The sequence below is a fragment of the Zeugodacus cucurbitae genome, chromosome 6 (assembly GCF_028554725.1).
Source record: "Zeugodacus cucurbitae isolate PBARC_wt_2022May chromosome 6, idZeuCucr1.2, whole genome shotgun sequence".
In the NCBI taxonomy this organism is placed as follows: domain Eukaryota; kingdom Metazoa; phylum Arthropoda; class Insecta; order Diptera; family Tephritidae; genus Zeugodacus; species Zeugodacus cucurbitae.
Genome location: NC_071671.1, coordinates 20,416,519 through 20,442,170, shown reverse-complemented (window position 1 = coordinate 20,442,170; position 25,652 = coordinate 20,416,519). Strand labels below are relative to the sequence as shown.

At 31.2% G+C, this 25,652-nt stretch overlaps 1 protein-coding gene across 9 annotated transcripts in view; it reads left to right on the top strand.

Annotated features, from left to right (window-relative positions):
• Nucleotides 1-4,729: 4,729 nt before the first annotated feature.
• LOC105214832 (protein kinase C, brain isozyme) overlaps nt 4,730-25,652 on the top strand; it is a 110,517-nt gene continuing 89,594 nt past the window's right edge. For 4 of the 9 annotated variants that reach the window (XM_054233193.1, XM_054233195.1, XM_054233187.1 and 1 more), the window contains exons 1-2: nt 16,588-16,844; nt 19,512-20,698. In XM_054233193.1, coding sequence (XP_054089168.1) covers nt 20,505-20,698 — 194 coding nt within the window. In that variant the 5' untranslated portion in view covers nt 16,588-16,844; nt 19,512-20,504. The other 5 variants (XM_054233192.1, XM_054233188.1, XM_054233190.1 and 2 more) reach the window with 5 other exon arrangements.

Here is a 25,652-nt window from a genome sequence, read left to right as displayed (position 1 = left end):
AACTATGAATGGGTCAGATGTCTTATTCAGGTCAATCAATATATGTCTTAGGACATACATAACCGAACTAAAAGCTTCTTGGAACCATGCTTTCCTGAAATTACTTAAGACTGATCTAAGCGTATGAAGATGAATACAACTTGTCTTTACAACTTTTTTTAATTCAATGAAAAATAATATAAAATATATTTAATAAATAATATTCACTCTCCTAGCCTGTCAAATGCCTTCCTTATTCCCTTTTCACTTGACTTAAAAAATTATAAACTAGTTATCGAGATTATTTCACCTAAATATCTCATTAGATTATCACTCATGCCGATCATATTCCTATATTCTTTTCAGAAGAGTTTTCCTACACTAAGGCTATAAAAGCTGTTCTTTTTAACCTAAAATAGGCGTTAGGTGCTATAAGAATCTAAAAGATGGAGTATGTGGATTCATATGTGTCGAGGTACTCGACGTTGAGTTGCCGGTGTGCCAAATAAAATAAGATAATTAGTTTTGATATAATTTAAGTTTTGTGTATTTGGGTGTGTGGGGTATATGCTAATACAATTTATGTGGGTTAGTTTGTACAACTGAGGGTGTGTGTGTTTATTATATAAATGAGTTGGTTTGAATGTTAGTAGATCATACAATTCGCAATTAGGGATTAATTATAAACAATAGTTATAAATATAACCTTTGATTTGGGTGGGTAATCCCGCGATTAATTGATGATCCTGTGTTGTATTGGATTGATCCGGTGTTGGCGCCTTTTCGTCCGTCCGTGTGTTTTCCTTGCTTCTTCATCTTGTGTTGTTATTCTTGTTATTGTGTACTTCTTATTAGAATCCTCTTCGCAAGCTATGTTGGCGCTGTTGTGCATTTCTGCATTGTCCTCTAATTCGTATTTAGACGAGTTTATAGAACAATGCAGGGTTGTGTTCATCTGGCATGAACAATATGTATAAATCGAATCTAACAGATTAGGTACTTACATAATTTTAGACGCCTTTGAAACTTGACTACTCATATCTGTTACAGCAATATCGAGATGACATGATAGAGATGAACAATTAAACAAGGTTAGGAATCTTATGATTCCTGGAAAGTAGAGTAGAGTTTCAAAAAGGGACTGGTAAAATCAAAAAGCTATCTCTTCTAAGAATCATATACATTGGCAAGCAAACCCGTTCGGATGTTCGTCACTCCTGCACTTCCAGTGCTCTAACTTTTTAACCGTTGGGTCAAACGTTACCAAATTAAATTGGTCAAAATCTCTGGAATTATGAAAAAAGAAAACTACTTGGCTATGTCACTGTCAAATTTATGTGATTTTATGGACAATTGTCTTATCCAAAGGAAGAGATAATTTTCTAACAGCATACCGATTCAAAGGACACTGCCAGAATTGGTACCCATATCAACGATTTCAACTCATCTAATGTACAGCATAAAGTTCTGAGCTTAATCCGATTTAGAATTTGTGGGTTATTGTAAAGAGGAGACAATTAGAAAAAGAGAAAAAAAGAGCCGAGCCGAATGGAGAAGCATACCAAACGAAATATTAGAAAATTTAGTTGAAAATATGTCTAGACGTCTAGATAATTTAATTAAAAGTAAATGCCTTTAGACCAAATATTAAAAAAATTAATTTGAAACCATTTGGTCTTTACGAGCAAAACTGTACTGTATGAGATTATTTTAGTTTTTGTTGTATTTCTATTTTGTGTTAGTTTATAAATTATATTTTTGATTGTTATTTTATTATGCAATAACTAATAAACTTATCCTGAAAATTTTATAATATTTGAGCTGTTGTAAAAAAATTTACAGCACTCCAAATGCAAAAGTGGAGAACATCCGAACGATTTTGCTCGCCACTGTATGTTTAATATTCGGAATGCTGGAAATTTTAGGCCATATAAGAGTAATTTTGAACACTCTTGATCACAATGAGCCATATTAGCAATTAACGTAATAATAACACATCACACCATCTCCCCTCATAAATGAACTTCGAAAAATTCCATTACGTAACTTTGAAATATTACTACATAATTTGCGAACATTAAAGCAAACAATTAGCGAATATAACAGGTATGTTATAGGCAAGCAAATATTTACCGCTTATTACACAGATGTGTTAAACATTTTTTTCGTTTTAAATTTTTTAATTTTTTTGTTAATCGAATGCAAACAGCCATACACACATATTTACGTTGCATGTAAATTAAAAGTGTGTATGCATTTGCATTTAGCGATTTTTTATCTTTTCAGTAAATTTTCACGCCTTGCTGTACACTGAACGTAGTAGAATGGACCACAGAGGAGGGATATTTATAGTAACAACATTGTATGCAAATAACGAAGTATTATATGTATGGATATATACACACATACATACATATAAAGTACATAAACTATGTATTTGAATTAAATTGTCTGAATGTGTTATGTTTATGTCTGTGTGTGATTTCATCATCAAAGTAAATGAGTCTCGTCAATTTACACTTTCAATTTACAAATTGTTGTTGTACAAATATACAAATAGACATATGTTTGTAGTTAAAAATAACCAAGACAGGCATTACAAATCGGCAATTTGCGTTGAAAGTTGAAAGGAATGAAGAAATTCGACCATAAATAGGTCAATAAAAGGGAAACAAGTGCAAATAAACGCGTGCAACAGTTGGAGCAATATCAAAAATAAATAATTACAAGTAAAATTAATTAGAATTTATAAATTAATGATTCATTCGGTAGTCTCACTGTCTTAAACAATAATAAATGGTTTTACTCACATCTCGAACGAGAGAAAAAAGTGTGCTTGTAAAGGTTGAAGGTTTCATGATGGATCTAATATCAACGAAACGACATTGCCACTGTGACTCTTATTAGGGTTAGAACTAGCACTATCTGCAAATTTTGAGACTCAGATCATGAACGAAACATTTAATAGTCTCATAATGGTTCAGACGAAATAAAATTTTGCTTAGAATATTTAATGGTTTGACAACTTGACCTTATTCTATTATCAGAGCTAAACGAAATTTTTAAAACGACACCGAGAGATAATTGAGTTAAAAATATATTAGTTTTGAGTTTTATCTTAGTCATGTTTCATGTCAGTTCATGTTTAGACATTTCCAACGATTCGTCAGGATAATGATCTCTCAATTACAGGTTTATTCAGAAATACTCCAAATAATAGCAAGTTGTAATAGACGCCAGAATCGAACATTAGAATATATTGGATCGTATTCACATCTCTAATTGTTTACGGGTAAAAACCACTCATTCTCTGAGAAAATCATATAGAAATGAGAGTCCAAGCAATGATTTTGAATAATTAATAAATTAACACATCTTGAAACTTGTTCAATTTTATAGGGGGGTGTATCATAAAGGCTGCTGGTATCTGTTCTTATGGATAGGGTTATAAAATCAAACAATCGCGGTGCATATTGGGATCTAAATTAGCTGGATAGGTTCATGATTGTACATTGAAAGATTGCCCGTCGGCCAACTCTCAGGTTCTTCAGTCAACTTGGTTTCTTTGATAAGCACTACCAGAATTCTACAGCTTCTACTGCATCCCATGACCAAGTGTGATATTTTCAATCGAATTTTACTAATGATAGTGTAATAAAAATTATCTTCCATATCCAAATATATACATAGTTGAGAAGTGACGTTCGAGACATTATAGAGAGTTCAAAGGTAAACTATCAAAATCACAATTTGGCTTCTGGAAACCATCTCTCAGAACTATATAGTAGTCGCGACCTATGACATTGATATAGCGTACTTGATTTTCCATATACCTCAAAAGTTAAAAATAATTTATTGGGTCTTATGTGAGTTGGACCAACCCAAATCTGTAACTGTTAATTAAAAAACGCGTTAGCTCTACAGAACCACAGAATATAGAATGTCACAATTGAACACTAGTTTATATAGTGATGAGGCTGCCGCGATCAGTTATGGTCTAATTGACTACAAAGTCAAATAGGAGATATTATATAGTGTAACCAGGTACTTTTGCTTTTAAAGTTTGAACAGAAGAAAATGAAAACACTTTTGATAAAACTATCTGGAATATACGACTTCAATATGATTAACAGTGATCCCAGATGTATTTGATTTAAAAATCAGTAAAATTATTTCAACTTTTCCAAATATATTTCGATATAAAACCATCCAGAAGAGCTTTTTATTATAAACATCATTTTTTTTCTTAAGAAATCCTGAAGATTTATAAAAAATATATTTCAAGGTTTCTAAGGCAGAATAAATATAATATTTTAACCGTTAACTTTCTATGTTAAGAAAGACATTTATCAGAATCTATAAATATATCGATAAAACCGTTAAAAAAATAAAATTTTTAGATTCCCTTTCTGACCTTCATCGCCATTTACAATTCATAGTAAATAAAAAAACATTTTTAAAATGAAATTCGACATATTTGTTTACGAGTTGTTAACGCAGCACTCCTACAGGCCTACACCCTAACAACAACAATTTGCCGCCAGCCAACCGGCTTTTTTTTGCTTACGCTTATTTTGCATATTAAACTATTTATTTGTGTTCTTTGTTGTATTTGATTTTGTAGTTGTATTTTTTTCTTCTGCTTCTCCACTTTTATTATCCAATATCAATGACGTCGGTTGCGTCGAGCTCAGCTGATTAGGTTGTTGTCGCCAAGCGACCGCTAATGGCATTTAGTGCGATCTAAAGCTTTGGCGCGATCACTTGTACTAATCCAGCCGATATTTGCTCTACATATACACACATACATATCATTTGTATATATGTATAGTGAGTAGAAATCGCGAAACCGTTTAGCTGCCAGCTGATTGCCATCTCTTAGCGATCGAGCGAGCGTTCGCTTGTGTTCGTGTGAGTATTTCGTCGTGCACATGCTTTTCGCTCGAGGCGTGAAGTTATTTATCGAAGTCGTGCAGCCATCGGTGACGTCAAATTTTGAAGTTTACACGGTGTATGTGAGTGTGATCGAGTGTTGGGTTGTTAATTGTTTTGTATCTGCTGACCTATTGTTCGATGCCAACATCTGTGAAGAAAATAAATTATTCACATGTTAATGAAGATCGAAGTCGTGCATTATAAAAAACAACGGTATTTTGTGTTTTTTGTTTTATTCCAAGAATGTGAAGTTCGCGGAACTCCTAAGTGAATGAACGCTTTGGTTGATGACGAAAGCAAACAAATATGTGTATAAATATAAAAAATACCAAAAAATTATTTAGAATTATAATAAATATAAATATAAAACAAATAAAAAATGAAATGAAAGGCACGGTAGATGAAAAAAATACTGTTAAATTGTAAAAGAAATTTCTAGAAGTCAGAATTATTGCTGCAATTCTTATGCACTGCAAATGTGAGGAAAGGTAATGCAATTTTATTAATTACTAATTAGAAAATTTAACATATATTTCTTGAAATCTCAATAAAAATTTTCAGCATTACACTCTATAAATTTCTTCACCGTTATATGCTGTACACACTCTTTTCCGATAAATCATTCTAATGTTTGGATTCGAATAAATAAAATTACAACAATTTAACCTCTGGTTGTTGTCAATTTATCAAACAATCAAACAATTAACTAAATGAGCAATTAATACGAAATTAACTACAAATGAATATAAAACCCTATGAAAAACCTTATGAGCATTCCAAAACATAATCAAATTCTCTGACAAATATTCTCCATTTATAACAGAGTTAACTAATTGACTCATTAACATTGAACCGATAGTATGTTAATAAAAGTCCGTATGCATTCCAAAGCATTTAAAAATCAATAGAAAGTCTCAGGTTAAGGATGAATCTAAGAGTATAGCAATTATGATACTAACTACGTGAAATATTCATAAAATATCATTAAACGTTGTTTTCGCTTAATTGACTACAAGATTAATGTATGCCCTAGTTCTCTCCGTAAATTGAGTTTTTTGAATTGAGTATTAGTGAGACTTATTGATTGCAACTTTGGATTTGTATATACAGGAATACAAGTATGGAAAAGGAAGGAAAAAATAATCTGTACCTAGGTCAAGTAAATTGAGTAGAGCTGGTTTCATAATTTACAATTTTTATATAATTTACAATCAAAATTGAAGAACAAAGTTGAAAAGTTTCTTCAGATTCAGCAGATCTGCAATTTTATTATACTGTAGCTACTATTATCTGTATTTTCTCACATCTCACATTGAAGGTAAATAGTTTAATTTATATGAAGATTAGATATTCGTGATATGTAATTTCGCTTAGATAATTTCAAGAAGTACTTAATTATGAGAATGGGTTATTATACAGTAATAACCAAATATTGAACAGTACCCAATGAAATGAAATCTTGATTCTTTTAATCAAGTAGATAGATGTCTTATAAAGTACTATAAGAGCACTTAGATACAATTACAAATATAAACAAATGAAGTGAACCCCTTCACCAAAACGATAGTGAAGCACTACGGAACTGCTTAAAACACAATTAGGTTATCAGGTTTTTTTTATTTTTTGTTTCAATGAAACGGTGGAAACAATGGATCATGAATTAATCGTTGACTGTTGAATCGAATTGTGATCAGCCGAATAAAAAATAAATAAAATAACAGCACAGCAAAGGCAAACAATTGATAAGATGCAGACCGAAAAGCTAGCTGAACTGTATTTCAATGATATTGTGAACGATCACTGCCAGAGGGAACGTATTATGATTTATTATTCAAGGAACAAAATCTTTATATTATTGAAATAAAATATGAATAAAAAAAAAAAAAACAAAAAATATTTATATGTAATTTTACACTTTATTTGAAAGACATGGCTTATCAAAATTACACTTTCCTTTTTTGATTAACAATGCCTTCCTCTTTCGCATAGTTCCATCTAAAATGTTTGAGATCATTCAGGATACCATTTATATTCCAAAAACAAATAAAAATATTGTTCTTCTATGAATACCTATCTCCAGTCATTATACTTTTTTTAAATGCTTTTCCTTTATGACATATTAAATGCCATAATATTTTATGCATAATTCAAGATCACATTCATATTTTTATGACTACGAATTATTTATTTTGATCTCGTAGAACATTTATCAATTAAGATACGATCAAAATTGTTCATTAGTATTTCTACATCTCAATTAATACTTCTAAGCTACAATAAACAAGCAGTATTTTGTCATCTTCTTTTAATACAATCATCACTTCAACTCACTTGACAACTTAATTAAAGCAACAAATTATTAATTAAGAAATTCATTTCAACAGTTATAAAGTAGGGTTGAGTGGTTTCAAATATGTGCTTGACTATTGAGCATTGTCCCATTTAATACGACAAACAGTAGCTTATCCGAATCGGTTAACCTTCTTTCAAACTCCAGAGGTTGTTTTCACTAACTGTTAATAGGATAATAAATCAAAAGTACTGCTCACAATAAATATCCGATATAATTATTATTTAAATTTAAGACCGTTCCTTCTAATTAACTTATCTTGAACAATGATAGCTAAATCAAGGTCTTTCAAACAATGTAAACAATAAATCATTATGACTACTTGAAATCGAAAACCTTATTCAAGCCTTACTTCGGATAAATTGACATCTGCAGAGTAATTGTAAGGGACTGGGTATAGTTGGAGTTGGAAAGTTCTTATATATGTATACCGTGGATAAAAATGATCTACCAGTTTGTTGTTCAACTGTTTTATTCTGTTGGGTTTTTTTGGAAGCTCTATATATAAGGGAGTTTATTTATGTGGTAGGTGTTGCGGAAATCTTTGAAATGTGACCACAAATATAGGAAACTTTTTGTTTTCCGGTGTGGTTGGAGCAATACAATTTAGTTCTTAAAGTTTCAAATGTTTTGAGGCGGTTACAACCTTTAAGTTTTATTGTTTTAGCAAACAGCAGAAAGCTGTGGACAATGTTTTTCTGTTAAAACGTTATATTCCGATTACGTAAAACCAAACGTTGTGGTATTGGATTTAATATATAAAGTAGTTATGGTTGAAGGCTCTAAATATCCATCGATATGAATTTTGTTCACTATAGTATCTATGAGGTGATTATTCTAGAATTTGGTGCTGGGGTCAGTAAGGGTCACATGGTAACTTCTTGATTTTTTTTTTACCGAACTCCGAAACACACGAGGAACTACCGGTGTTCTCAAAAGTTCAACAGCTATGAACTTTTGCCGTGAATGAGTTAAAAAAAATTAACGAGGAACGATATTAGAAGATCAATTTGAATTTCTTCGACGTATGACACATTAGTATTTAATAGGAGGGATGTCTCCAACGTGAAGGGTTCCTACATTACGAGGTGAAGAGAAAAGCTATACCAAAGGTTAAGAAACGAGCTTTTTTTATTCGAAAACGCTTTTTAAATAATTTTTTGTTCTTTTAAGTTCTTTGGTAAAACTTTATGGCTGTTCGAATATGTCCCTTAAAAATGTTTACAACCACAACAAAATATTAAACTCTGTTTCAATAAAATGTAAATGGAAATTGTAGCAACAGCGACATAAAAATATAAATTACAACAAAACAAAAATTCGAATTTTTCTTACGTCTATTTGCTTTTCTGTTTGCGTATTTTCTTCGACGTTCGACATATTTGCACTTACACCGTTACGCAAGTGCATAAATACATTGATGATAAACAAAAAGAGCTGGAACAACAATAATCTTACACAACTATAACAATAACTACATACAAAAGAATTGAAAAAATACAAGATAAAATCAGAAAAGAATACAAACATAGCAATTGTAATAAAAATACAAACAAATCATCAACAACAATAACAATAGCAATAACAATTTGTAATAAAAGCGTAATTGAAACGACACACGTACGGGAAACCTTGCAAACACAGGGTGTGTGATATAGGGTGCACAAAATATCTTAAATCAGATAACTATCGATGGCGAGGCGCAAATAAGGGAGCGTCAGACACTAGCCAGCTGGTGTGGTAGGTGATTGTTGGATGTGTTGTTGTTGTTTTTTTATTTGTGTGTGGTTTTTTGAAAGTGCGAGCGGCGTACGCCAATGATTTCTGTCGCATCTAAATTTTCGGCGGCATAAATTAATGAACGCCAGGTCGTTGAGCTGGCGCTGACTGACGGTCGGATTGATTGTTCAACTGCCGCTCTCCTCCGTTGTGGGGATATCGCTGTGCCGCTGCAATTGTCTACATCAATGCTTATGTTTATATTATCAACTACAATAATAACAACAATGCGAGTAACAAAAGCGCCATCCAACAATAAATTGGAACAACAATAAAAATAAAGGTATATGTGTGTGTGTGTGATATATATATAAATATACCGCAAATGAAAAAATCTACTAAACGTACAATATGCGGAATTGAAATTTTAGACTGTTGTGGCAAAAATAATATTTTATATTTCTAAAAACACAAACACACACATCTGCGATGTACAAGCAATTAATAATAATAATCATGTGTGTATAGAAATAAAAATGAAAACGTGCAAAATGTGGAATTGTAAACTAATTGAGGCATGCGAATGTGTTGTGCTCCCTGGGTAGTGATTGCTTGCTGAAAAAACAAAAGCATATAGTATTTTTGCCACTAAATGCGATAAAAATAAAAATTGTAAGTAATTAATGGGAATGGAAGTCATTGTGATGATAAAGCAAGTGTGTGAGTAAGCGTAATTGATAATAGAGAAAAGCGTCTAACAAAGGAAAAGTAATATGAATGTTGTATAAATAAAATTTTAGTTAAAATAGGAGGAATGAAATGGAATGGAACATTAAAGTGCCATGCAAAATAACGCCAACACTATAAAATATAATAGAAATTAAATTAAATTTAGAGGAATTTTGTTGAAATGGAACGCAGTGGAACGTAATTGAAGTAGAACATAGTGAAACTAAATAACATTTGTGTTAACACTTAGAAATAGCGTTTAAAGGATATTACTTTTATAAGTCACTCCAATAAAACGGAAATAAAACATTTAGTATCATAAGTGAAATGGAAAACTCTAAAATTCAATTAAAATGAAGTACTCAGTAACTTATATGAATTTGGACAGCCTTAAAAGCAATGCAAAAAAATATTGAGAAACATAATTATGGATAAAAATGGAATAATCTGAACTATTTTGGAAACTCAGTACTGTGAAACTAAATTGAAAGTGAAATTGAGGTACTGAAGGACTGAATAACGTAAAGAAATGGAAATGAAAAACTTAAAAATTACTGAAATTTAACACTGTAAAATTCATTTAAAATGGAAAATGGGGGAACTTAATTGAAACGAAACTTTTTGAAATATTATTGAAACGGAACTCCATAGACAGTAGATAAAAATGTAATTGTGCTAGTGCACAAAAATTTAATAATTTAGAATGCAATTGAAATAAAATAGTATTTCTTATTACGCGGAATACAATGGAATTGGAACAAAGTGGAATAAAATGGAAACAGAAGATTATGGAACTACATAAACACTGAGTAACGTATTGGAAATATAACACTATATGTTTTAATAGAAGTAAAGCACTGTGAAGTGCAATGGAAGTGAAACAAAGAGGAATATATTTCAAAGGGAACACTCAGAAATGCGTTTTAAATGAAAAAAAAAAATATGGAAAACTGATTGAAATAAAACCCTCTAAATTGCAGATGAAATGGAACAATGTGAAACTGAATTGCAACTGGACACTCTGATATGGAATTGATTTGGAACACTAAGGCAATTTAAAGAAATGGAATTTAGTGAGTGTAACTATTTAATTTGCATTTTATTCTAAAATTAAATAGTATAGATACCAACTAAGTGCAGAGATATATTGTACATAAAATTGAATTAGAATCATGTAGATCAAAGAACGAAACGAAATTAAATGAATGACCGAAACGGAATGGATAGAATTTCGAATTTGTAAGAATGGAACGTTACTGGCATGAAGTGAATTAAATTGAAGCAATGAGTTATTACAGTTAGAATACATATGTAGCGAAACGGCGATACTTTCATTTTTGAATAGCGGTCGCCTAATTTCAAAAACGAAAGAATTTTCGAAATAGAAATATTCGAGTGCCTTAAAAGACAATTTTGTTGGTAAAATCTCAGAGGGAATTTAAATTATGTATGTTGCTTCATTAGAACATATTTCAAGCTCTATTCAATCTTGATTGTGTAATTCAATTCAACGTTATATTTTATCACATGCTTTTAATAGAACAATGTCACTGCATAACTCAAATACTCAGTGACACTGTCTATCTTCCACCAGCATTTCCACTACATCATATATTTTCCTCTTTCCAAGACTCTCTACAGCCTTTTTTTCTTCATTCTGAACACTTGTTAAATGATAATTTATTTGCGCTTGTTTAAAAGGCATCGCTTGCCTACAATTTCTATTATTTATATATTAATTTATTTAACGACTCTAATTGTTAGTGATCCATATATTAATTGTTCAAAGTCTGTGGCAATACAAATTTGTTGAGACATTCATATGAATTTTATACGAAGAAGTTAGTGAATGTCTGAAAAGTAAAGTAAAATTTTTTATTTAATTTTATATTAAGTGGAAAATATTTTAATAAATATATTTATTTTTTTTATTTTCACATGTTTGAGTGAGTAAACAAATTCATTGAGTATACGTGGTTTTAATTAGTGGAAAATTTACAAATTTCGAAGTTAGAATTATTAATTACTTTTTAATTTTTTTTCGATTTCGAATTTTCAAACATGAGTTCAAACACAAGTCATTAATTTTTAAAATTTGTTATCTTTTTCGAATTTTTCAAACATAAACAAAAAACACTCAACTGTTATTTTAGTTCAGTTATTACGATTTCGAAACTTAATTGATATTATTTTTTAATTTTTTCAATTTCGAATTTTTCGAACATGAAATCAAAATACACACTTCATTTTTTTAATGTTTTTGATGTCTAATTTTTCGAACATGGATATAAAACTCACTTCTTTTTTGTTTTTAATTTTTTTCCTTAATTTCTCATTTCAATTCACTTGAAAAACTCAAAAACACTCATTTACGCCTTTAATTGGTAAATAAGCCGCAAATCCCAGTATAACAACGGAAATAAAAATCAAAACAGTGGAGCAAAAAATGAAAACACCAAAAGCAGACCAAACAAGTCCAAAATTAATTTCAAAAATAAATTAAATAGGATTGCCAAATGTTGTTTATCTAAACAAATTTTATTAAAATGGGAGAAGGAAATGTTTTCAATATAGGTAAAACGACTTTCAAGGTTTATGTTTAAATTTTTTTTAGAATTTAGAATTGATAAGTAGTGATAATAATACCAAAATAATATATAATATCGTATAATAATCATGAAAAAGCTGAAATAAATATTTCTCAAAAATTACAAATAGTCTATGAAAAGAATAAGCAAAGAGTATTAGCGCCGTCTTCCAAAAGTACTGAATTATAATTATTAAATAATTATAAGAAAAATACTAGTCATCTTAGAAACGTTTAAGTCTAAACGGTACAGCTGGCTGCGCCAGAAGCTCGAAGCCAAGCAGTCGCCGTTTAAAAGCCGCTAAATGAGAAGCAACACAACGTCGGTCAAGCATATACGCTTTATTATTGTTGTTTTTATTGTTGCTGTTGTTAAACTGGTCAAGAAATGGCACAACTTGTGGATAAGTAGGTTTATGAGACGTGAACGCTTGGCAACCGTTTAACAAAAAAAAAAAAAAAACAAAAGAAAAAAAGACGCCGACAGCTGCTCATTAAATGGCTCATAATGTGCGATGCGTGTGTGTATGCGGCGCGCCGCTAAATGAGTGACGAAAACGAGATTTTCAGCGCCTGTGAATGCTAAATATTTCATAAGATGCTGACTGGTGGACCAAAACAAAACAAACACCAAAACAAAAAAAGCAATAGCAACAAAACAAAAACGTGCTGAGTGTTGATCAATGTTTTAGCGGCACTTAGCGGCTGCTAACTCAGACGGCTCCCGCTTGGCTTCCATGCAATTCGTGTTAACTTGCATTGCGCAAACGCAATCATGCATTATTAGCATTAAATTTGGGCAGTAAGATATTGATTAATTGAACGATGTAGCGTACATGGGTTGATGCATGTATGAGCGTATGACTGGCGATCATATGTTTCTACAAATAAATTTAATGTAGGCGTAAAAGTGGATTTCACATGTTATATATAGTAATCTCGCTTTACTATCCTACTGTTGTGAGTCTGACCTTTAGTTCCCCAAAACCAACAAACAAAGAAGTCGTCACATAAGGCTCCATGTATTTGATGACATCCACGATGAATGAATTTTTGACTATAATTTGAGGGGACTAACTCAATTTTCAAAACGGACAATATATTTCTATCTGTCCGAATTAATGTGATAGAGTTGATCAAATGATATTAGACACTCAAGACGTTGATTTAAATAATTCTAAGTCATAACTTTGATTTGAGGAGCATACAGGAAAATTACTTCAAATTACGGGCCCATCTAGAATTAAATTATGTGGAATCAAGCTCTTCTCTTTTAAGGGATAACTTAAAATAAAATAAAATGGTCTGTTTTATTAATCGAAAAGAACCACTGATAGAAATCGTCAGAGAAAACCATGTACATAAGTAATTGACTACTGACTCTTACTACAGTTTTCTCGACCAAATGAGCAATCGGCCTTCCCGGTCAAAAAGATGTCAAATTTAGATACATTCTCTGACATTCAGCATTATGTTACAATTACAAAGAAAAATTTAAAACGATCTACTAAATAGCTTGTCATATTTGTTTTGACGTATTTAGACACTTTTCAAACATTTAAAGACGAAATGCTGGTGTACCATTATCTAGATAGATATATTAGGTCTTCCGCCGTTTTCCAATAGATGTCTCTAGGGTCAAGCACTGGTCGATTAAATCGATTTATACCGATCTTGTCAACATTAACCCAACAAAATATGTAGAGATCTGTTTGCGTCTCAAACTTATTCTCAACTGAAAATGTCACTTTTTGAGCCGAATTCTCGATATTTGCGGGAAATTTTGCTTTTTTTTAATTTCAAGAAAAGTGCGGCTGAGGCTCATCGACATTTGTAACCGTTGTTATACAAAAAATTTACAAAAAAAACGATGTTCCGCCGATGTTTTCAGTGACCTTAAAATGCATATTCTTACAGGTCATTAACAGCACACATACAACGGTAAATATGTGTTTTGTTGGTGTTTGCATTCTGCTTGTTGCATGCAGCTCCCTCTCGGTTAAAAATATCCCTTATACTTTTGGGGTTATGTTCTCCTTGCTGCTGCCACTTCATGCAAATGGTTAATTTCTGACCAACAGCTGTTGACCACTAACAACAACAAACATATGTATGAACAGTCAGAAACAACGGTACAAATAATGTTACTTACTAAATTATACAGCGCTTGCATTTGAGTGTAAACACACACAGCTGGAAAAGCAAACAAGTGTGCCAAAGCCAACGGGAAAATGTACGAATAACAGCACAGCAAGAACACCAAAATTCCAATATTGTGAAGAAGGCCATTGACTTAGGGCTTAACAGAGCAAAGGAGTACTGAAGCACTTGCAATATTAATATTAGTATGAACACATACATACTTAAGCATAAAAGCAAAAAGCAACAAATATAAATTTTTAATATGTATGTAGTCCTACAACAACAAATACAAACACTCCACATTATTGACGAACGTTAATAGGGTATTAGTGTGTCGCCTACAAGGCGTTACAACTCGTTGTGGTGAGTTTAGCATTCGAGCTTTGTTTAAAAAGAGAAAGAGAGAGAGTGAGAGGGTGGAAGAGAGACCTAAGAGATTGAAGTCAAAGCTCTTAATGGCAATACATATTTAATCGGGGTTGTGGCGCATACATCCCCTAGATAATTAAATAGTGAGCACTGTTAAATTCCGAGAGTGTGGTGAGTTAGTATTCAAGAGTAGAGGTGACTTATGGCTGCTTTCTTTAAAGCTCTTACTTTTAAAAAGAAATTCGAAAGAGAAATATTTAATAAATATTTTTTTTTTTCATGAAAAGGATATGAATAGCTAGTAATTCAATTAATTACGAAAAAATATTATTTTTTATAGAAATAATTTATATAATAAATAATTTTGTAAAATAAATTGTCTATATAAAGCATTTAAGCAATAAAAAAATTATATATTTAATTATAGTCAAATTACATTAATACTTATTTTATTAAAAAGTTAAGTTAGGTCATAAGAAACTATGATTGTACTTTTTACAACTAATCTGTTTTAATTGATTCAATTAAGCTATAAAATATGAAGCAAATTTTGTTGTTTCATTCCTAAATTTATTCAACAAATGGCATTACATTAAATGCGTTGATGACCTTAACACATATTTGTTCCTATATTCCATCGTTATTTCGTAATACTGTAAATAAACTATCTAAATGGTTTAGAAAATAGATCTTAATTAATTTAATTGCCTTCAATTCCCAATGATAAAATGAGTTCAATTAACGACGTGATTTTATAAAACTAACTTTTATCTCAATTAACTGCCCATAGGATCCATGTATGACCGCTTTCTAAGGAAGTGGTGTTAGCTATACTAAAGTACTTCGAAGATAAGAGATTTAAATCTTCTCCTGCCTAGACTTTGGGACCGTGTTTGCAAGAACAACAGTTCTATAGTGAAAATACTAACCTTAAAAAGGGCTCCTGATTGATCATAGGATACTTGTTGTTATATTTACCTGACGAAACTATCGGTATATATTTTCCTTGGTCACCAATTCGACATTATAAATGAATGAAATCAATATCCTCTTTAACGGTACTCCATCTGTCCAACAATAGCTGCTTTGGACAGCTGACAAAACTTTGTCAATTGTATGTAAAATTGTTAAATGCTAACTGTCAAATGGACGTCTATGGCAGCTATCAGAGAGATGCCAAATTAATTACTAGCGATAGCTATCGAAGGGATCTTTCAAAGAGATGAGAAATGGCAAATGTCAAAAGAGCTATAGATGACAGTTTAAAAAATTTAAATAAATTGTAACATAAATAAATTTAAATTGTTCCTGTAAAATATCTTGCTATCTCGAATTAAACAATAACAGTAACAATGTGAAGAGAAAACAAGCAAATAAAGCTTTAAACATTCCGCATGCCACAAGTGTAGCTAGAGTGACAACTAAGCACATTAACTCAAATAGAAATGAGCTACAAAATAAGAGAGAATTTTGCGAGAGATATGTGGCGACCAGCGCCAGGTGTAACAGCACTTCCACATCACAGTGCTGCGAGCATTGCTCCATTTTCTCGCTTTATTATTTTTATTTTTCTCCAAAAAACTCGCAATGCCCAAAGCAGGCAAGTGTGGCAAGAGCGTGACAGGCCACAGCATTAACACACAGCACACTAGTTGCTCACTGAGGAGAAATTCACCATACGCACACACACACGTATAGCTGCTGCGAGCATTTGGGCATCGGCAGCATAAATGGCGCTCATCGCCAGCGCTGGACTCTCGCCAGCTGCGACTGTTTTGGCAATTTTCACAAAGTATCGGGTTGTTGAGCGCAGCGGACGTGTGCTGATCTGAACGCGGCGGTTAATCGGATATTTGAGAGAAAATACCAACAAAAAAATACTAAATAAAATCACCAGAAAATCCACAGCCGAAAGCAATTGGATAACTGGCGCAGAAGAACAAAAATAATAAAAATAAATTTCATTTAGTAAACAAATAAATAGTTGAAATAAAAAACAAAAATAAATCAATCATTAAAAGGCGAAACGATTGTGTAAGTAAGGGTCGAGTGTAAGTGAAGACTCTTCGCTGTCCAATTTAATTGTGTAGAATTCTTTTCACGCTGTTCGTCAATTGCCTGTGTGCGCTACGTCCAACTGTGCGTATGACGGACTGATTGGCTGTTATTGTTGTTGTAATAATATACAGTGATTTTTTTGCTTATTCGCCAATTTCATGCCACAAACCAGTTTGTATGTGTTTGCGGGTTGCGAATAGTGCGCCAAAATTTTTTTTGCTTTCGAGTACAGCGCAATTGTTGTGATTGTTTGTCCACCGCCGGCATTTCGCGTGAACTCAAGGCGATTTGTGGTAATTTTGAGCGCTGGAAATTATAGCGGTGACTTTGTGGTTGTTGATAATGAAAATTACAAATTAAAAAAAAGCAATTAACGGGAAACTGTGTAGGAATTTTGGAGTCGCGACGGAAAATAAAAGTTTATGCAAAGAGGTATTAAATCATTTGTTTTTTAAATCAAAAATAAATAAATAAAATGAAATAAAATCAAATCAAATCAAATCAAATCAAATCAAATAAAATAAAATAAAGGAAAATAAAATAAAATAAAATAAAATAAAATAAAATAAAATAAAATAATATAAAATAAAATAAAATAAAATAAAATAAAATAAAATAAAATAAAATAAAATAAAATAAAATAAAAGAAAATAAAATAAAATAAAATAAAATAAAATAAAATAAAATAAAATAAAATAAAATAAAATAAAATAAAATAAAATAATATAAAATAATATAAAATAAAATAAAATAAAATAAAATAAAATAAAATAAAATGAAATAAAATAAAATAAAATAAAATAAAATAAAATAAAATAAAATAAAATAAAATAAAATAAAATAAAATAAAATAAAATAAAATAAAATAAAATAAAATAAAATAAAATAAAATAAAATAAAATAAAATAAAATAAAATAAATGAAATGAAGTGAAATAAAATAAAATAAAATAAAGGTCTCTATATTTTTTCTTTGCGAAAAAGAAAACCAAAAATAAAAAAAATAAAATGCTAATATTTTTAATAAAATTATTTATTTAATTGTGACAATCGAGGATGTTTTGAATATAAAAAAAGTTATTGGCTTTAAATTTGTGAAAGGTATAAAATCGGGGATATTTTCTTTCGGTAAGAAAACTTTAGTTTACATAGTTCGCCTTAGAAAGAAACAGTTAGTAATCATTTGGTACACGAGATGGTATATACATAATCACCTTCCAACCAAGCTCAAGGAACTTCTGGTGTGTCCATCACCAGTAATCAACTCATTCAGGAGTGGATGGATTTTTGTCGCGATTCAGCAGATGGGCGTTTGGTCCATGATATAGTGATTTGGAATTTATTCAGCCTATTAACTCTTTTTAAATTAAGATTACATTTATCTGAAATTTTTGTAGTTTTTTTTTTATATTAAAAAAGAAAAATAAAAAAGACGCGTAAATGCCTCCTCTTATCCATTTTTTGCTCTTTCAATCCACTCCAATGTAATTTATAAAGACACACCTCCTGCAATACGCCCAAATTGAACCTTTAATTTCTAAACTCGCTTCCCTGCTTCCGCTTTATCGCATTCTTCTTTCAACCACATTTCAACACGATAAACAGTACACCTTATATGCTGTCCATTATTTACCCACAAACAAACAAAAATAAATTAATTACAAGCGAATAAAAACAAACAAAATAATAATGAAAAAGCAACAAAAGCTCCAACCTCTATAGAAAAGTCACGTAAAAAGACGCGTGCAGTGGCGACACTCATCAGCGTTGCCGTCGCAAAAATCAACATATCGACACTAACACAATTCTAACACTCTCACTCACATGCAAATAAAAGCGCCCACGCCAAATCCTTAGAAGTCTCACGCACATAACGGTAAACAATATCAATAGCCGTTACGTTGACTACACTGACTGAGTTTGTGTTGTCGTTCAGGTGTTACACTGTTATTATCATACTCTGATAATTTTTTATTATTTGTTTTTTATGACTTCACTTTTTTTGTTGTTTACTAGAAGTTGCTGTAATTTTGCCACACTTTGCGCTTCTTATGTCACTCAACTGTCGCTAATATTTGTGCTAGCGCCCTCATGTCCCTAGGCTGTTGTGTGGAGCGAAGGCAAATGTCGAGGCAGGCGGTGCGTATACGTAACTTGTTGATAGTCGGTTTGCTGGAGACAGCCAGCTGTGTTTACATATTATATGTTTGGTTCGCGATGTCGAAAGTCTAATACATGAATGAATACTAGTGAATGAAATGAAAATTTTAGTGACATTCCCATCAAATATAAAATTAAATAAAATTTTAGAATATTTGTCTTTAAAAAGTATTGGGAAAAAATTCAAAAATAAATTTTATAATAAATTTTTTCCTATATAAGCATATAATTTTCGAAAAAATCGTTTCAGGAAATAAACTTCTAAAAAAACCAAAAACAAATAATATTTGATTTTTTTTTTTTTAATTCTCGAATAGACAAAATTTTGCAAATATTTTTTTAATTAAGAATTCTACTTTTTTTAATTTCCTTTTTAATATATTTATTATTTGTCATATAAATAATATTTTTTTTTTTATTTTTTTAAACAGTTCACTTCTTTCTGCTGTTTAATTGACAAAGAAAATGTTTGATTTTATTTCAGGAAAAAATATTTCAAAGCTCCAAAATCTGTCAAGTATATGGAAAAATTGGAAAATAATAAAAGCCGCCAATTACTGAAATCCCAAACAGATTAAAATGAAAAATTCGCACTAAAAATTCCAAACCTGCAGGTGTGCAATATCATCGTAGTTCGTAAATAAATACAACAAATCTAATAAAAATCTGAATGATAAATGTATATGTTTAGCGCATATCTATACAAAAATAAAAACTATTTGTTGCTTCAAGGTCATATGAAGAGCTAAGCGGCATAATTTTGAACCAAAAAATAAATTGTGAAAAAATTTCATGGAAAGTGGAAGTGAAAAATAAAAATATTAAATAAAAAATAAAAAAAGATTTCAAATAAAATTTCGTGAAAATTAAAAAAAAAATCTGAAAATCTCAGCTTATAAATAAAATCAAAATGCAAATTATTTGTGCAAAAGTGAAGTGAAATTGTTTAATAAATACAAGAGCAGTGAAATTGAAAAAAAACTTTCGAATAAAAAAAAATCGCGGAAGATAATAAAAAATTCAGCGGAATATAAATGCAAGTGTGTGTCACTGATGGATTTTAAGTGGAAAAATTTATATGGATTATACATATAAAAGAATAGCAACAAAAAATATTTAATTAAAATTAATGATCCTTCAAGTGCGAAACTGATAATATTTAAATAGAAATTATTTCGATAATCATTCTACATGTATGCAAAAAAAAAGTAGTATCGAAATAAAGATATGTAAAAATTGTAAAAAATAAAATAATAAAATTAATTTCACATTTACAAAACTCAGTCATAAAAACCATCTTTTTATCACTCATGCATATAAAATAGTGTATTGATATATAAATATTATTCCCTAAGATAAAAATCACGCTAAATATAATCCGAGTATACTCTCAACTTTAGCAACAAATAAAATAAAACAAAAGTATAGTGTATAGTGTAGTGAATATCAACAGCAAAGCACCAATCTCTCCTCCAAGATGTCTGAAACGCATGACAACAACGGCGATCAGCCGCTGCAGGATGAGGCTGGCGGCAGTGAGAATAAAATGAAGTCGCGTCTACGTAAAGGTGCGCTAAAGAAGAAGAATATCTTCGCCGTTAAAGATCATTGCTTTATACCACGCTTCTTCAAGCAGCCAACATTCTGTTCGCATTGCAAGGATTTTATATGGTGAGTTATTATTAAAATTAAATTAATATGAAATGTAATGGTGATTAAGTAATTATACATATAGATTCAAATTTTCAAAATTAAAAATGCGATTTTGTAATAAAAATATAACAAATCCAAAATTTCAAAATGTTCATCATACGCCATGGTCACCAGTATACTTATATGCATTTTGCTTGATTAATAAAAATAATGTATTTATAACAAAGAGAAAAAGATGTTGAGAGAATTAACTTTTTACAAAAAAATAATGTCTAAAAATACTATTTAATATTATTTAATTCTTCTCAAATATTTTTAATTTTAGTATTCGAATTGCAGCACCATATAATTCATTCTCTGCTAATTTTGTCATAGTTACTCTGTTTTTGCATCACCCTTAATGTAGGCAACATATATTGCAAGTGAACTGTTGCCTACAATTAGGCGCACAGAGCATTATATTTTGTTATACAAGTTAGAGAAGCATTTATTGGGTACTGAGTTCGATTCTGATCAGGGTAAAGGCAAAATTCTTAAATAAAAGCAAGTTTGCAGGAGGCCTTGAGATATTAGTACCGCTTAGACTTAGTAGGCCCTATACTCGTATATCATATAACTAAATTTATTTAGAAACATTAAAAACAAATAGGAAAAGTTTTTTTCTCTAGAAGTTTTATTTAAATTAAAATTATTAAATAGGTGTTACCCTCTTAAAAAGTGTTGGTTTAATACCCATATGTTTATATATAATTCTTGTTATGAATTATTTAGAAAGCATTTTAAGCAAGTAAAATGTTTCCAAGATATTTTTTCCCAATCCGTTTCACTTTGATATCCATATTGTACTATTTTATTTATTCTAAGTATTTAATTAAAAAAAAAAAAACAATTTATAAAAATGTTTTCAAGTGGCACATTAATAAACACTCTGTGTTTGATGCTCATATTGTCATTATTAGTTCAGCTTTTAAATGCTTTTAACTGAAATTTTTTCCAAATGTGACAACCCCTTTTAATATTTCCAATATAAATTTTATATAAAATAAAACCGCTTTAGTTGATACCCCCAGTCTTATAAGTCGTTTAATTTGTCAATTTTATTAATTTATATTATTATATTGTTTTATTGTAATTTGCAAAAGAGCATAACATTATGGAAAATTACACAGCCACACAAAAGAAATGTGTGTCATGAACTGGGTCTTACTATGTGTGCCTTATGTTCGGGGTCTTTAAATCAGAATACTTGGTCCATTTATCCCCATCAGATCAGGGTTTTGGCAAAACCCCAGGAAACCAATATGGCGGAAATCGTTTTTTAAACTTCATCAGATTCGCTTGAAAATCGTTATTCGAGGGTATTCTGTTTAGTTTATCTAGATGTTCGAGATTCGAATATTTAACATCACCTTCACATTAAACCACAATTTATTTATTCATATAAAACCTACAACTATAATTTACTGAAATCTATCCTCCATTTGACAAGACCAACTAACGGCATATTTTTAACAATTTAAACCAACCACTCGTAGCGCAGTACACGCCCACAAAACCTCGAAGCATTAACATGTTACTCACACATAGTTACTCATACATATAATTGTGAAATATTTTTACGAACACATACAGGCATTGGGGTACGTGGGCTGAAAAATCGATGGCGTGAGGTGGATATAACATGTTATGAGAAAGTGAAATGAAGTAAAAGGAAAGCAAAAGCAAAGAAAGCAGAAAATTAGCGAAATTTCACAATGACAGAGGTGCAAATGAAGGGCGACACCTTCAGCTATGGCGTACGGTAATCGATGGCAAGAAGTTGCTAAAAAAATATAAAAAAATGCACAGAAGTTGGCGCATAATGAATGTAAGCTCCGCGTGGGCGTTGCAATTTAGTAGGATAGCCGCACCGCTAAAGCGGCATTTTTGCGATTTTTTTTCTGTTCAGTTTCAATATTTCTTTTTCTCTGCATGCAGTTTGCCAAGTGATGCACTTGCACGCTTTCGCATTGTGTGGTTTCACACTGCGTATGCAGGTACGTCGTATTTGTGTATGTGTTCCACATACACGCTCTCAGCTATTCCATTATAATCGACAATGTAAATTGACACATTTCCATCACATATTCGTCACTTGATTTTTTGCTCACTTCAGTGCAGTTATGGTACTTGTCAATGAGGGGAGAGCACTTACGTTCCACACTATCCACACAATCAAATGCCGGCATTTTTTATTTTAATTTGAGTTATCTATAAGTTGAGATATCGAAATAAAACCGTGTGAAAGACCTGTTCTAGAGTTTAAATCTTCCCTGGCTCCAATAAATCAAATAAAGTAACAATATCTGTTTAGTCCTTGATCTAGATATCATACAATTGATAAAGTATTTTTGCTTTGATAGAATTTTCTTCTTTTAAATTTCGTTGCTTTGTGTGATTCTATTTTATAATTCAAATTTTTTGTCTTCTATATCTGACTGTATATCTTCTTTAATATTTATTTATTTTTTTGTTTATCAATGAATATATTTTTCCCTCTTCATCAGCAAAAACTAACACATTTTGCCCCAACAATTAAAGCACTCATTTCACACACTCTATAGACACCTGTTGGAAACAGTGCGGCGCTCACCAATATCATAATTTGCATGGACGCCACTCTTCCTGCTGTTCGATCAACGCGACTCTGGCGCGACAGGAGAGCGTGAGAATTCAATTGTCTGTTTATTTACACGACGACATCGGCGGGTTGTGGTGTGGATTTAGAGCGCCAAACGCGCGCACTGCCAACAACAACACAATGTGATGTGCGAGTGGGGTGAAATGTGTGGCAACACCCGTGTGGTGTGCGTTTGGCGAGAGCCTACAAAGTGTATAGCATGTCACGTTTTGTTCCCTCTGTTGTTATTGTTGTTGCGCGTATTGTCGACCGCATCGCATTTAAACCAATTTATAATATTAGTTTAAAAAGCTTGTGGTGGTGGTGGCGGTTGTTTACATGCTGTCATTCAATAGCAAAAACCATGGTTGCAACATGCAGGCAAATATAAAAAGTGTGTGTGGTTGTGTATAAGCAAACAGTAAAGGTTCAGCTAAGAGGTGAGGTGAAATTGTTTGTCCGTATTTTTTGTGGTTTTCATTTTTTTGTTTCAAATCGTCCATCAGAATGCTTGCCTTGTGGTTGCATCAGCACTGCAACAATGTTTCTAAACACAGTTTTGCAAAATAGATACGAAAGAGTACGGCCTTTAAAGGCCAGTGGCTACGCAGTGAGCTATATAGGTAGCTGAAAGGGAATTGAGAATAACAAGCGTTGGTGGTTATAGCAGAAATAAAGGAAAGGAAGAAGAATGGGAAATAAATAGTTAGAGGACAGATAGACACGCAATTGCTTGAGGAACCGTAGCTTTGTTAAGTTTTAGCTTTAAATCTTAAAAGTTTAAATTTTAACAAGTAATAGTTCAATCAGTGAAAAATATTGAAAGAATTGCATATTCAATATCACATATATTAATATTGTAATGTTATGAACATTAGAGCCGCAATTATGCGCTTCTAGTTAAAAACATTTGCTTTACTGGCCTTTCTAGCCTTCCAGCCATTCACCATTACAAACAAGTATTATACATAAGTTGTTCTGGTAGTCAGGTCGCATCTGTTGTACCGTCACGAATGTTTGTTATTCAATCGCGTAGCCGCTTAGAAGCGAATATCCGATAAATGACATGAATGTAGAAACCAAACAAATTTGAATTGGCGTGCCGAAGAATAAAGCCATACAAAGCAGTAACATGTGTATATTCGTATGAAGGAGTATATATGTTTAACATTGACAGTAGTACAATGACACAAAGACAGACAGTAGTAAAGACTATGATAATTGTTATATTTGACCCTGTGGCAAGAACAGCAGGTGCAAAATTCGCCGTCTAAAAAATACAATGTGGAAGCCAAGTAAGTAGTGCAAATTATACTTGATAATAGAAGATGGAAGTGAGTAAAAGAAAAGGTGATGAAGTATAAGAGGAAATATAAAATGATAGTGAGTAGAAAAAATGCGTTGAGTTAGCGGAAATATATATTGGCATAAAAAATATTCGAATAACAAATAATACAAGTAGCGCTGGAATAAACTTTCCCTACAATTCAAGTCGACCACTTTTATACCTCATACCAACAAACCCAAATAAGGGTAAGGGTTGATTCAGCAAACACAACAAAGTTACTATCATAAACATCTCGCATGTATATAGCATGCAAACGCTTTTGTTATATGTTTGTCTATGAAATTAAACTTTTGTTGTTTAAGGTGACACATTTCACACTCGTAAGAATTCGCATAAGTTGGTATTGTATTAAGGTCGAGTGTCGGGGGAATTTAATTATTTACGAGAGGGTGGAACGAGCACTTTATGGACTCCTAGTCATGCATAAGGACTTAGAAAGGTATGACGGAAGTATTATGTAGGAAAATGGGTTGAAATATTCAAAGGTAAGCGATTGGGGTCTCGGCTAAATTTCTAAAAATATGAAAAAGTGCGTTTATTTCCGCTTAAAAACAAAATTTCAGCTTACTAAAAGAGCTTAAAACTAAAAATGTCAAAATAACATTAATTATTTTATTCTTTTACAATTTCGCCTGAAAGTATGTATTAATTTTTATTTCCGCCTAAAGGTAGGCCAGATTGTGCCTGATGATATGAAGTAATTTTCTTTGACATTAAAGAAACTTTGTTTTGTTTATATAATCCATTATTATTTATTTTCTTTCTTAAAATTTAAAAATAACAGTTTTTAGAAAAAAGTACTGACAAAAAAATCAGGCGAAAATAAAATTAAGAAAACAGCTGGTACACAAAACACTCCTCCATTCAAGCAACTGAAGCAATGATTTCCTACCACGTAAAATCCGTTGAACCGTTAAAGGTCGAACCCCTAAATTTAGCAATGAATTATTGATACTAAGGCAGTT